The following is a 13,742-nucleotide window of genomic DNA, read 5'->3' as shown; positions in this document are numbered from 1 at the left end:
TCACAATGCTCACTCATTATATAGATCATGTACAATACATTCTAGTAAACTACCCATTCACGAGTGCTATTAGAGACAAGTTGTTCAGTTGGTGCCTTGCATGCAGTGTCATTCATTTGACAGTGTGCTCCATTATGCAGCCGCCTTAGGGAGATGCCCAAAAAAACATAAACGCCTCTCATCTATTTGTTATGGTATGATTTGGAATTTATTGAGATATATGAATCGGAGGTTGTTCCAACAAAGATTTACGTTACCAACATATGGTGCTGAAAATATCAAATTCATGGTATTTCTATGGATAAAACATAGGGGTATAAGAGTAACTTGTAACAAGAGAGAGTGGATGCCCTCCCTTTCATGATTTGTCTTTCTGATTTGTACTTTTAAACTATCATGTACTGTTTCCTCTTGGTTCTCGGCTAGTTACTTGTTAGAGCACCCACAATGCAAGTAGTATAAGAGTTGAACATGGTGATGATTATGATTGAATAAGAGTTAGTGTAGATGATGACATGAAGTAAGAGTTGGATGGAGAAGTTGAATGATCATTGAATGGTTTAATGGAAGGAAAACTGATAAATAGGATTGAATAAAGGTTTAATAGGCTGCGAGTGATGTTGTAAAGATATTTAATGGATGATATGTTGTACAGATGTTTAATGGATGATATATTGAATATTCAATAAGGTTCAATGAATTATAAATGCCTTTAGTCGAGAGTCCGTCGATAATATTACCCTGGTTGGCCTACCTTCTGTCGTTCACGTCTAACTCGCCTCCTTCACGTCTCAAATATTCTGCCTCTTTCTCAACCTTCACTTCAGCTGCATCTTCTCTCTACCCGTCGACACTTCTCCCATCCCCGCCGCCGCCTCCAATCTCCAATCTCCTGGTAAGTCTCTTTCTTTTTTCTGAATCATGAAGCACATCGATTTTTTTTTCTGGAATCGATAAAGCTAATCAATTTCATTTTCGGGAAACGAGATGAAGCATATCAATTTCTTTTTCGTGTGTGATTCCTGTGTGGTAAGTCTTTTTCTGAAGCACATTGACTTATTTTTCTGGAATCGGTGAGCTTCCCCTGTGTGATTTCTAGGTTTAGAATCTGTTAAAAAATCGAAGCTACATATTCAGCCTGTGTGATTTCTGTGTTAACTAAAAGATCCAAATGTCTCAATTTTTGGAATCTGTTATACACATTCAGCCTTCACATGCCATATAATATAAGAAAAAGAATAAACGGATGTTGATGATAGTGTGATTTGTGTGTTATTATCTGTGTGATTTATAAATATTTGCATCAATGATAAACACCTATCCAATCATCAAAGGGCTTCGATTTGGAAGTCTCTCAAAGGATTTAGTGGGGTGTATAAGGAATTGAATGCAAACCTTTCAAAATGAAGAATACTTGTATACCAACATAAAAGTAACACTTGAAAACAAACTATCACTATATGATTCATAGGGTAGCAGAAAATGCATACAATATTCAGACTTGAAGTACTCAATTCAACAGATGTCACAAGGGTTTGACTATATGCATGCAAAATGGTTAAAATTAGACCTAAAATGAAGGATCAACTAATACACGGATTAGAGCACAATTCATTTAAGAAATTAGCAAAAGAAATTAACATATCAAATAGATAATCTGCTGATTTATGTTGTTTCCATCTTGTTATTTAATATTATGTCATTTTTGGTCATTTTACATAAATAAGATGATCCAAACACATTTTAAAAAAAAAAAAAAGTCTTATGATCTTATAGCTTTTTGACAACAAGTAAGCTAATCCAAACACTTTTTAAAAAACTTACTTTTGTCACCATATAAGCTAATAAGCACTTTTATCAAAAAAAAAATGTTTATTTGGTTGAATAAGCAAATCCCAAACACCCCCTAAGTTGCCAACAACCCCCACAGGAGTTAAGAAATCTTTCTAACACAAAAAGAAGCGGCGAGTAAGAGAGGGAAAAAGAGATACACACACACACACACAGAAGAGAGAGAGAGAGAGAGATGACGGACGAAGGTTTCCCTCCGCCAACCAGGCTGATGAATTTTGTATCGCAGGAGCAGGTGAACCAACATTCGTTCCTTCATTCTTTCTCCAATTCAATTTTCTATATTTTTTTTAATCTTGCGACACTTTACAATGTTGCTTTTCTTTCTAGTACACAACGGGAAAATCTATTTGCTTATTTATTCAAGGAGTGTGTTTGGTAGCTTGTCATTAGCAGTTTTTGAATTTGAAAATAGGGCTGGATTAATTCAACCGAGTTTTGTTCATGTCCCTGAGGTTAACCTAATAAAATATTTGTACTTTTGTTTTGGATGTTGTCCAACAGTTGGATGAAGCCAAGAAAACTCGAGGACCTAGAGTTGAGGATGGAACTGCGCACAGAGATCGCCCCCTTTTTGAGGTTTTTTGTTTTCACCTTTTTCACTACTCAAGTTCTACTTCTTTTGATCTCTTGTTTTTAGTTTATTACTTCCACTAAATCTAGTCATTACTCATATATAATATGTGAAGACAATACCCCATCTTTTGCATAGTCTAAAAATATGAATTCTTTGGATTTGAAAATTTATTACTGCAATATTGTAACAGCAGCAGGACAAAACTAACATGGTTAAGGTCTGTTTTGTATGATGGAATGGAATTAAGTCAATTAACAAAATAATGGAATGGATCATTACATTCCATTGTCATGTTTGGTTGGCTCAAAAGAATGGAATGAGTCATTTAAAACTATTGTTTTATTGAGAACAAGTACATGTTCACCACTTGGAAAGCTTTTTCCTGAGTGATTGTCGGTAAACAAAACTATCTGGCATTTGCTCCACATGACATCATTTTGCGGTTAGTGCCTTTAGTCAGTCAATTCATGTCCACATTGTGAAGTAATAAAGTATTATTATATTTATATGAGAGTAACAAACACCTTTAACTTAAGTTGGTTGTCATCTGATCCGAAAGCATGTTGTGGAACGATCCAGTAACTGAATACCAAAGTTGCAAACAAAGCCATTATTTTAATCGACTTTATTTGTAACAAGGTAGGCATAAAGAAGAAATCCTATATAATGTTTTAGTGTTTCATACTCTATCTAATAGGAGTGACACCCTGTCACATTTACATTTGTAGCTCTTTCAAATTCAAGCGTGCTTTATCGTTTTACAAATACTGATTTAAATAATTTGGTCAGATATTGAAGGAGAACAAGGACAAGAAAGATGCAGAGTTCAACGAACGGTTCAAGCATAGTGAGTGCCTGTAAATTTCATGCACAAGTCGACTCCACTCCATTGGGGGAGATTCACCAAAGAGGAATACTGATGTAATATATATATATATATATATATATATATATATATATATATATATATATATATATATATATATATATATATATATTGTTATTGCAGGACCTCCAAAAGCATTAGATGAAGATGAGACCGAGTTCCTTGATAGGCTAGAGCTGGTGATTATCTTTTTTGATGGATTTATTTATATGGTCATTAATTAGATTGAGTGTACCCCAAGCAAATTTGGCATAAAGGCTTGCTGCGAGTTGAGGGAGTCAGTTGGCTTTTCACTGTTTTCTTAATAGTTACATATATATATATATATATATATATATATATATATATATATATATATATATATATCAAATAGGACTCGTCTTTATATGATTTTCAATGAGATCATATAGAAGATGTAGGCTGGAAGGGATCCACCGCTTAACAACGGAGTTGGGATGGATTACTGTTATCATCATGACAATGACATCATGTATTTTGTTGTATAGCAGCAAATGATAGTGGCTGGATTCGGAATGGTTGCAAAATACAAAATATGTTGGGTTTTCTTTTTCTTTTGTAACATAAGTTGTTTTCTGAAAACCCATTTGTTTTGTTTGTCTAGTCAAGGAGAGAATATGAGCAGCAATTGGCAGATGATGAAGCCCAACAGCTGCGGAGTTTCCAAGTAACTTCACAACCATCATTTTTTCTTTAAGTGAAACATGGTCTTTGACGCATGCACATATATATATATATATATATATATATATATATATATATATATATATATATATATATATATATATATATATATATATATATATATATATATATATATATATATATTGTTATTCTTGATTTTGTATTTCACACATGCACATATTAGATCTTAAAACTTACTCAGAGAATTTTTTTTTTTTTTTTTTTTCTTATTGGAATGTGAAGTGTGGTTGTCATTAAAATGTGATTCATGTCTTGTTACTGAGTGCTTTATTTTTCTATTAAAGTGTTTCTTTTTTCTGATTTATGATGTAGGAAGCAGTGGCTGCACAAGCTGCCACGCTACAGGAGCTACAGGAAACACCTCATGTGGTTCCTAAACTTGAGGTTGGTTCTGATTGTTACATGTTTTTGAACTCTCTTCTTTTTAATTTGTATTTCCTTATTTATACATGATTTTTTTTTGGCTGGCTTGTAGGAAAAACAATCAACTGGGGAGAAGAAATCACATGCAAAGAAATCACATTCATTGGTAGTTATAAAAGTGAAGCCTCAAACTAAGAAAGCAAGGATAGGTGAGCAGGTTAACTTCAACTTTGAAGAACAGAAAAGACACGATGCTGCTACTAGTGATACAGAGAGATCTTCTTTAGGGCCGGATAAGGGATCTATCCAGAATGTGAATGTGGCGGCTACTGGCGGGGGGCTTGGCCTTGTTTCATATAGCGACGAAAGTGATGATGATTAGCCGGTTTTTTTTTTTTTTTTTTTTTTTTTTTGCTTAGACATAGTGGCTGGAAAATATGTATGTATACGTGTATTAGTATTTAATCTATACCTTTACATCATGGTTGTTAATATCTCAATATTGATTTAAGATCTTACGTTTTTAAGATCCTACAAACCAAAAACAATCTTGATTTTATTAGGATCTATCTGAAGCCAAATTTATAGTGAGATCTTAGGATCCAAGTAAGATCTTAAGATCTTAATACAATCCAATCCAACCTCTATAGTTTTATTATATAGACGAGCTTAAAAAATTCTTCTATATAACTTGAAATTGAACATTAAAAGTAGCAAAATCTTCATAGACCATTATCATATTGAATTAGGTGAGTTACACTTATGATATTTTGTTTGTGATCTCAAGTCTATAGTTGTAGATCATAAGGATTTTGTTTCTTTTTGTAATTAAGATGTTTTCTTCTTAATTATTACGGTTTGCAGCAACAAAAATTATGATTCATGTTAAAAAGTTAAAGTTGCCTCCATATTGAAGTCTTAATCGACATCAAGTTATAATGTATGTTGCATACTCAATTGGCATCAAGTTATAATGTATATTGACCCAGTCCACATCAAGTTCTAAGTTTATTTTGGTAGGGTTTTTTCGATTCTGATCTAATCTTACGATTATAATCTTGCAAAACATAAAATGATCTTAGTTAAAATCTCAATCTTAACAACCTTGTTTTACACCATTCACTGATTTATATTATTGTGATGCTTGTATGATTTGGGATATCTTAGGGCATTAAAGCAACCCTTCGTGTGTGTGTGTGTGTGTGTGTTTGTTAAAATTGGAAGCTACAATCTTAATTCCTGTCTAGGGGTGTTCATGGAGAGGTTCGGATCGGATAGTAATAAACTTATGAACCGTGACAGCGGGGCAGGTTACCTTGCAAGCACTAACCGAAACCGAACCTAAATGAGCCTTATGAAGACGGGTAACCACAGTAAGAAACAATCAAAACTACAAACTCCATTTCAATCATTTTTTTTCCTAAAAATGAAAAACTCACAAAAGTCTGAAAAAAAATAAATTATTATTGATAAAAACATACACTTTATGAATCTCATAAAACATACATTTGATAAATATGATAAATTTGATAAAAACATATGTTGTGATCCTAATTTGTGTGGGTATTATGTGGCCCATTGGTCATTATCTTTAAATGTTTATGTAACATCTGTTTTCTAGAGTGGATCAGCTAAAACTTAATCAAATCAAAGATGGGGTTTTTGGGGAAAACCTTGTGCCGACATGGGACATGGGTTGCCACGACGTGACAATATTTGTATAAACGCATTTCAATCTTGTGTGTCATGACGTGACAAGCCTTTGGTTACAACATAACGGCCGACTGGGTGTTTAACCCTAATTCTAGGATTTGTGCCCTTATTTAAAGGAAGTGAGGGCTATTGTTTGCACACCCTCAGTTTCCATCAACTCCATTTCATCCTCCAAGAAACCCTAGCCTTCATATTGAACTTGTGAGCTCTTTATGGTGATTTTATCCCTTGAAGAAAAAGATGGTGTGCTTGCTAGTTGAAGATGTTGGATTAGATGTCTAAGTTCATAACTATTTATGGTATGTACTTAACCCGGTTGGCATGGTCCATTTAGGTTACATGACATCATGACACTTGGATAGACAAAATGAGAAAAGGACACGTATGGTTTATTAATATATTATAAGTTCTAATATATTAATAATATTATTTAATGAGTATTGATCAAGAATCAATTTGGAATTATTTTTATGATAAAAAAAAGAGACTAATTAAATATATAGGGTTGATTGTGTAAATCATCCATTCTTATATTGTAGGCTGATGATCCATGGTTTATTGAATTGGGCTAAAACCCATAGGGTGCTCCATGGATGGTCCATGGAGGTTAAAACCCATGGATCATAGAGGAAATGAAAAGTCATGTCAATTAGGGTTTACATGGTGTAACCCTACTTGTGACACACTGTAACACCCCAAGTTCAGAAGTGCAAGTTCAGGGTTCTTAGTGTAAATAAGGAAGGTCGACTCGGCGAGTCGATGGGTAGACTCGGCGAGTCGAGTCGCGGTTCTGGTCACGTGTTAAGTGACCAACTCGGCGAGTCGGCGACTGGACTCGGCGAGTTGGTGCTGAAGGGAGAAAACCCTAATCCGGGGATTGTGCCCTATATAAAGCACATTATAACCCACATTCAGCCTCTTTGCTACCCATTTGAGATCCAGAAACCCTCATCTCGTGTGTGTGACTCCATTGATGAAGAATTAAAGCTTGGAAGAGAAATTTGGTGTAAGAAGCTTGGGGATTTGGAGGCCATCATCAAGAGGCTTGGGTAGATCTGGAATCTACTTCTATTTGGGCACATTTCAGGGGTAAGGAACCTCCTCCTTAAGCTATTTCATTATTGATTCATGAATGGTGGTTAATTTGGGATTCATTAGCTTTTTTGGGAGCTATCTCGAGTTTGAGGCTTAGATCTGAAGTTGCTACTTCAGATCTAGACTTGTGATGGCACAAAAGGTCATAAAGTTCCTGTCTAAGAGTTATTGGTGAAGCCCTTTGTCTTTAACCCTAGCCCTAGAAGTGTTTTGGGCTTATATCTCCTTGCTTTCACGTAAAGTTTGCAACTTTATGCGAGGGTTAGGCTGTAGAAGAGTGGATCTATGGATTGGAGTCCCTGCATGGCTTGAAAAGCCTCTATATGGAATGAGAACTGAAGAGACTCGGCGAGTCACATAGGTGTGCTCGACGAGTTGTATGATTATGTGCATGGACTCGGCGAGTTGGAAGAACAACCTGGCGAGTATGTTGAAGATTTCCTTTGACTCGGCGAGTCTAGTCGTGAAGTCCTAACCTTTTCTAGTTGGGTTGTGAAACAGTGAGTCGAGGGATGACTCGGTGACTTGAGTAGGAAGGGACTCAGAGCTTGATGGAATCGACGAGTCTTGGGGTGACTCGGCGAGTTGATTCGTGGCATGGGAGTTTCTGAGCATAGGAACTCGACGAGTCAACGGGTTGACTTGAAGAGTAGGGTCAACCAGGAAGGTTGACTTTAACTGAGGACTTTGACTTGGACCAAGGGTTGACCAATTTGACTTCCAAGGGTATTTTGGTAATTATTGGTGTTTATTGGTTTTGGTTATTTGGTAATGATCAGTGGTGGAGTTCGTGTTGGTGGTCGGAGCAGCGTGGTCTTCTTTCTTCAAGTCAGCAGTTGCAGGTGAGTTATCCTCACTATATCGACAAGGTCTAAGGCACCAAGGCCGGCCCTTTATCGGATGGGAATCCGGGTAGTTGTTTGTTATGTTATTGCTTTGCTATGTCCGCATCCTGGTAGTTAGGGTGGTATATGTTAGAGACTTGGTTAAGGTCGGTATCCTGGTATATATAGGATGCTGCTATGTTAGTGACCAGTTAGGTCGGTATCCTGGTTAGGATTTTGCTATGTTATGTGATCTGCTAGATCGGTTGTTTAGTTGTGAATTGCTATATGATTATATGTTTATGTGCACATGGTTGTTGGACTGGATTGGGTTGAGATGGGTCCTGCTTTGCGTTGTAGGCCAACATACCCAGGGCGAACCGATTAGATCGAAGGATCCGCGAGCGGTCCGGATGGCCTGAAAGCCCCAAGAGGGCGGACCAGACGTGCCGAGGCTCGGAGAGTGGACCAGACAGAATGAAGGCCCGGTGCGGGTGGACCAGTCATACTGTAGACTCAGAGAGTGGACCAGGTGGACTGAAGGCCCGGTGTGGGCGGACCATTCATATTGTAGACTTGGAGAGAGAGTGGACCGGGTGGACTGAAGGCCTGGTGCAGGCGGACCAGTCACACTGTAGACTCGATATGCATGGCTGTTCTGTTTATGATATGATATGATATGTGTATGGTATTGTGGTTGGTATTTTGGGGGTAACTCACTAAGCTTGCGGGCTTACAGTTTCAATGTATTGTTTCAGGTACTTCAGGAGACCGTGGCAAGGCGAAGGCATGATCGTACCGCTCCTCAGTTTTATGTTGATGTTTTGGGATACTTTGATAATAAAAGAATTGAAAACCTTTTTGTAATAACTTAATATATATATATATATATATATATATATATATATATATATATATATATATATATATATATATATATCACTGTTGTAAAAATCCCGACTATGTCCCGATTAATCTCCGATTAATCCCTAGGCGCTACTTGACCGATTAGAGGGCGCCTAGTGATTAATCCTTGCATACATAATGAGTGAAACATTATAAAACGATGAAATTTGAACATTTTGAAGAAATTTTATCTCAATGGAAACTATTTGCGGCATAATTAGTGTTGTATTAATAATATTAACCTATTTTGTTATCAAATTAATGGTATTTACGAACTTTGATATGATATTAGTCATATTCTTTTTTCTAAAATTCAACAAATTAGCAATTAATGGTACCCGATTAATCCCCCGATTAATCTCTGCCTAGCCGATTAATCCCTTGATCCCAGTCCACCGACTAGCTAACGTCGAGCGATTTTTGCAACCATGATATATATATATATATATATATATATATATATATATATATATATATATATATATATATATATATATATATATATATATATATATATATGAATCCGTCAAAACGGTATGCGTTATATGTACATGGGAAATGAATGTTGTCTGTAATAAGCTTACAAATCTGTCAACGGCCAGGTACGAGGTTTCATACCGACGAACATCATGTTTCCATCTGCGAAGGATTCTAACCTGTATATGGGGCTCCAACACCATCGCATTTCAGGTCAGATATGGTAACCATGGTCTATACTTCGTTTCTGATAAGACTAAAAGCATGTAAGCACTTGTTGACTGTAGGTGAATGTTATAGCGGGAAAAAGGTATGAAATCCAGTAATATAAAAGAAAACATATATGTAATATGTATAAATATTCATTAACGGTTTCAATTATGGTAATATAGATAGTATGAGTATGTGTACGAAATGGGTATATGGTAATGATACGATAGACCTCTTTTGGAGTGACCTTGCGTAGTAGATCTTTATATGCAACATTCTTTGTTTGATCGTGTCTGTCAGTTTCGTTTGTTTCTGTGAGAATCTTTAACGAAGTAGGAGAAGTAGCCCTGGACAATGCTGCATATAATTGTCCATGTGAAAAAACCGGTTGTGATAGATAAATTCCAATTTTTTTGAGTGACTGTCCTTGACTTTTATTGATGGTTATAGCATAGCATGATTTAATTGGAAACTGTTTTCTTGAAAAGGTAATGGGTAGATATAATGGTCTATGTATGAATTTTATGCGAGGAATGTAAACCCTCCGTCCAATACATGTTCCCGTTATCATGGTTGCTTCAACAACAGTTGGTAAGAGCTGTGAGACAATACGACGGGTGCTATTACATAGACCTTCTCGTTGATTGATGTTTCTTAGTAGCATTATGGGCATGTTTATTTTCAGCTCAAGTGTATGAGGTGGTATCCCTGTAAATGATAAGTTATTTAAGTATTCTATAGGATAGAGGCCTTCTAGATCCAATGTATGTTTTCCGTTTGGTTGCATACTATCCGTACTGATATATATCTTACCGTTTGTCCTAATTTTTTTGAGAACAATACTATTTATCATGTCATCCATTTCATTTGTTGGACACACGATTGCCCGGACTGACAGATCGGTCGCAGTGGGATTGTTGAGCATAGCTGTTTCATATACAAAGTGTATGAGATTTTCGAGAGAATTGGAACCTGGTGGTATCAGTAATGAGGATGGAATTTGTATCCATGAGGTATCGTGTGGATCGTCTATATCAGGCTGTTCAAGCAACCCATCACCAATTTGAAGCATCCATTCAGCAAAGATGGTCATTGAGGGTCTATCTATGTCATTATCCATATTTGAAACTAACCTCATGTTCTGCATCAACATGTGAATTTCGAAAAGAGTCCATAAATGCGAATTTGGCAGTGTAAAGTCAACAATCTGGGAATGTGTGGCTTTTAGCAAGACGGGAAGCATTTATCGAAAGTCGCCACCAAGAAGAACAGAAATCCCACCAAAAGCATGTTCGTTACAGTCTAGTACATCCCATAAAGATCTATCGAGATACTCGAAGCATCTTCTATCACTCATTGGTGCTTCGTCCCATATGATTAATGATGTGTGTTGCATAAGATCACCCAATAACGTTCTCTTTTTTATATCACATGATTTTTTTGTCGTTAGGTCGATCGGTATCTTAAATCGTGAATGTGCTGTAGTTCCAGATGGCAAAAGCAAAGATGCGATCCCGGATGCAGCGACTGCCAACACTACCTTTCCTATGGATCTAAAATACGAAAGAATGGTAGTCCACAGAAAGGTCTTTCCGGTCCCCCCATGACCATAGATGAACATCAAAATCTGTTTTTTCGCCTCGATGGATGTAACAACATTTTGATAGATTGACATCTTTTGTGTATTTAGCTGTGAAAGAAGCTGAGAATGTTGATTGGATAATAGGTTCTTGTCATAGCTGAATTCCTCAAGAAGCAAACGGTTCTGCAAAAGAGAAAGGCCACGTGAAGATGACATTGGTAAGTCAAAATCAGCAAGTGATCTTGAGGGCACAGAAGAACGAATGATTTGTTCCAATTCGTGAAGCAACTGTTGACGAATAACATCATCTGTGATACAGAAAATCTTGTCCGACAATGTTGCTTTTATGTTATACAAATAATCATCTGACATTTTTCCACATGCTTCTTCCCACAAATGTCTTGGTTCACTAACTTCACAGAAGAGTAATAAATGACAGAAACGAGAACGAAGTTGTGATGATGTCGCCCAAACGGAAGCCTCCTTGAATGCAGTCATCCACTCAATGTCGTCCCCTATTATTCCCAATGCATTATAGGCAGCTCTGAAAGTTGGATACAGACAGCCAGAACGGTACGCAAGTCTTCGAAAGACATGCAAGCTTTTTGATGACACAATAACATTTGTAGGTAGAACAATTCGTCGGACGATGGATGAACAAACACAAGACGGCCAACCATTTTTGATGAATCATCCGCCCTAGGATCCCAAGTTTTAGAAGGAACATCCCACTTGTACCGTTTTGGATAATCAATATATGTGAGATCGTGACCCGTGTTGTCTCTTGCATTGCTATCAAACCATGCAAGAAGAGTTGTTCTTGTAGCAGAAGGATTACGAAGAACCTCTTGTATTGAACTATTCTCTTTAAACACAATCTATTGCGTATTCTCTTCATGAACTGCTAGAATCTGGACCGGTGGATATCGATGGTGAATATGAAAATCTAGTATTCGCCATGCTGCCTCATGAGGACATATATATCTGCCATCCAAAATTTTTTGGATCTCATTAATAGAACGATTAACCGGAGGTACAGAAGGTAATTCTTTATTCATCTGATCACTCATTCCAACATCGTCCGTTTCTTCGTTTTTCTGAATCACATACCTGACACGATCCACCCCTTTTGAACTATACTTGAACAAATATTTGATCATCATATTCCATCCACAATATTCAACATTTATGTGAGCTTCAAACCGAGAACAAAGTCTTATTATAGGGGACAACATATCCGTTATTTATGACCACCCCTCATGGTGTTATGTGTCGGACTGATGATCCGCGTTTGTAACGGACATAACCATCTGCATCGAAAAGGGTAGAGGCGAGAAAAGGCTTTGGGAAATGCTTATTACATTTACCATCCTTCATACATGGGGCCTTTTCATTTAGTAAACCACATGGACCATGAATCATACACGTTGTTATAACCGCGAAAAGTCGAGGCTCCGTCAAAGGGTCCGACAATTCAGCTGTTATATATGCATCCACCTCTTCTGGCGTCTTGATCCTATATGCATTCTTTACCCAAATCAAGGTGTGACAATGGGGCAAACCTCTTTTCTGGAATTCTATTGTATACAAATCTACAAAAAGAAGAAAATACATTATTTGGTAAACAGAAAAGAAAAGGGAAAATGCCTTAAAAGACCAATTAAGTTTCAAAAACATTCATATTACCCCAATTACGTTTTTGTTGTTCACAAAAAACCAACGAAATGATGTTTTTTATTATAAATCCAAATAAAGTTACGAATAAAAATAACATTTTTTAATGGTGACCGGCATGTTGCAGGTAAACGATGGGGGTAAATGAGTTGGCATATTTCTATTGAGTTGGCATATGTGTTGGCATATCTACGTGGCATTTGTGTTAGATAGATATAGGGCATAATGGGGGATACGACTCCTTAATCAATCGACTTCTTCAACATGGCTTCGGGGGATACGACTCCTTAATCAATCGACTTCTTCAATCGACTTCTTCAACATGGCTTCTTCGTCTCGATCCTCCAACTCATGGTCAAGATCAAAAATTTCCAAGTCAAAAAGCACAATTGATAAGGCACATCCTTGTGATTGTGGGTTTCCTTCTCGCATCTGGATATCAACAACAAAGGCAAATCCTGGTAAAAAATTTAGGGTTTGTCCTAACTCTTTGGTAAGTATATATCTAAAAGCTTGTTTTTGTTTGGGTCCCTTTTTGTTTTTCATGCTACAATATTGTTTGTTTATGTTATAATTGAAGATGAAGGATCCAAAGGATAAATGTGATTTCTGGGAATGGGTTGATGATGATGAAGAAATTATAACCAAGAACGAGAATAAGAAAGATGAAGAACATGATTTCAATACTGAAGTGAAGATTGCAATATTGGAACATGATTTCAGTGAGTATAAGATGAAGACTGATAAGGAATGTAAGAGTTTTAGAAAGGAATTGGATAAAAGGAAATGTTTAGTGTTGATGTTTGTTGTTTTGTTTGTAGTGAAGTACATGATTTAGTGTTAAGTTTATTATGTAAGGAA

At 36.5% G+C, this 13,742-nt stretch overlaps 2 protein-coding genes across 5 annotated transcripts; one reads left to right on the top strand and one right to left on the bottom strand.

Annotated features, from left to right (window-relative positions):
- The first annotated feature begins 691 nt into the window (after nt 1-691).
- Nucleotides 692-4,927, top strand: LOC145012014 (NEFA-interacting nuclear protein). 4 transcript variants are annotated; one of them, XM_078970775.1, is made up of 8 exons: nt 758-895; nt 1,931-2,086; nt 2,356-2,430; nt 3,218-3,275; nt 3,438-3,493; nt 3,937-3,999; nt 4,350-4,421; nt 4,513-4,927. In XM_078970775.1, exons 2-8 carry the CDS (start codon nt 2,027-2,029, stop codon nt 4,780-4,782), a joined length of 654 nt encoding a protein of 217 aa, XP_078826901.1. In that variant the 5' UTR covers nt 758-895; nt 1,931-2,026; the 3' UTR covers nt 4,783-4,927. The 4 variants fall into 4 exon arrangements, with proteins under 4 accessions (XP_078826900.1, XP_078826901.1, XP_078826903.1 ...); XM_078970777.1 differs by lacking the exon at nt 758-895 and adding an exon at nt 988-1,029; XM_078970778.1 differs by lacking the exon at nt 758-895 and adding an exon at nt 1,017-1,073.
- Nucleotides 4,928-10,868: 5,941 nt separating this feature from the next.
- LOC145010705 (uncharacterized) lies at nt 10,869-11,705 on the bottom strand. The gene has a single exon (XM_078969214.1). It carries the CDS (start codon nt 11,703-11,705, stop codon nt 10,869-10,871), a length of 837 nt encoding a protein of 278 aa, XP_078825340.1.
- Nucleotides 11,706-13,742: the final 2,037 nt, after the last annotated feature.

The sequence above is a fragment of the Lactuca saligna genome, chromosome 8, assembly GCF_052625555.1.
Source record: "Lactuca saligna cultivar CGN05327 chromosome 8, ASM5262555v1, whole genome shotgun sequence".
NCBI classification, from domain to species: Eukaryota; Viridiplantae; Streptophyta; class Magnoliopsida; order Asterales; family Asteraceae; genus Lactuca; species Lactuca saligna.
The sequence above is the reverse complement of the archived record's forward strand: the minus strand, read 5'-3'. Positions and strand labels throughout refer to the sequence as shown.

Coding starts and splice junctions, on each gene's coding strand:
- LOC145010705 (XM_078969214.1), bottom strand. CDS start 11,705: ATGACTGCATTCAAGGAGGCTTCCGTTTGGGCGACATCATCACAACTT.
- LOC145012014 (XM_078970774.1), top strand. CDS start 707: ATGCCTTTAGTCGAGAGTCCGTCGATAATATTACCCTGGTTGGCCTAC. Junction 3,276..3,437: donor CAACGAACGGTTCAAGCATA/GTGAGTGCCTGT, acceptor TTGTTATTGCAG/GACCTCCAAAAGCATTAGAT. Junction 4,000..4,349: donor AACAGCTGCGGAGTTTCCAA/GTAACTTCACAA, acceptor TTTATGATGTAG/GAAGCAGTGGCTGCACAAGC.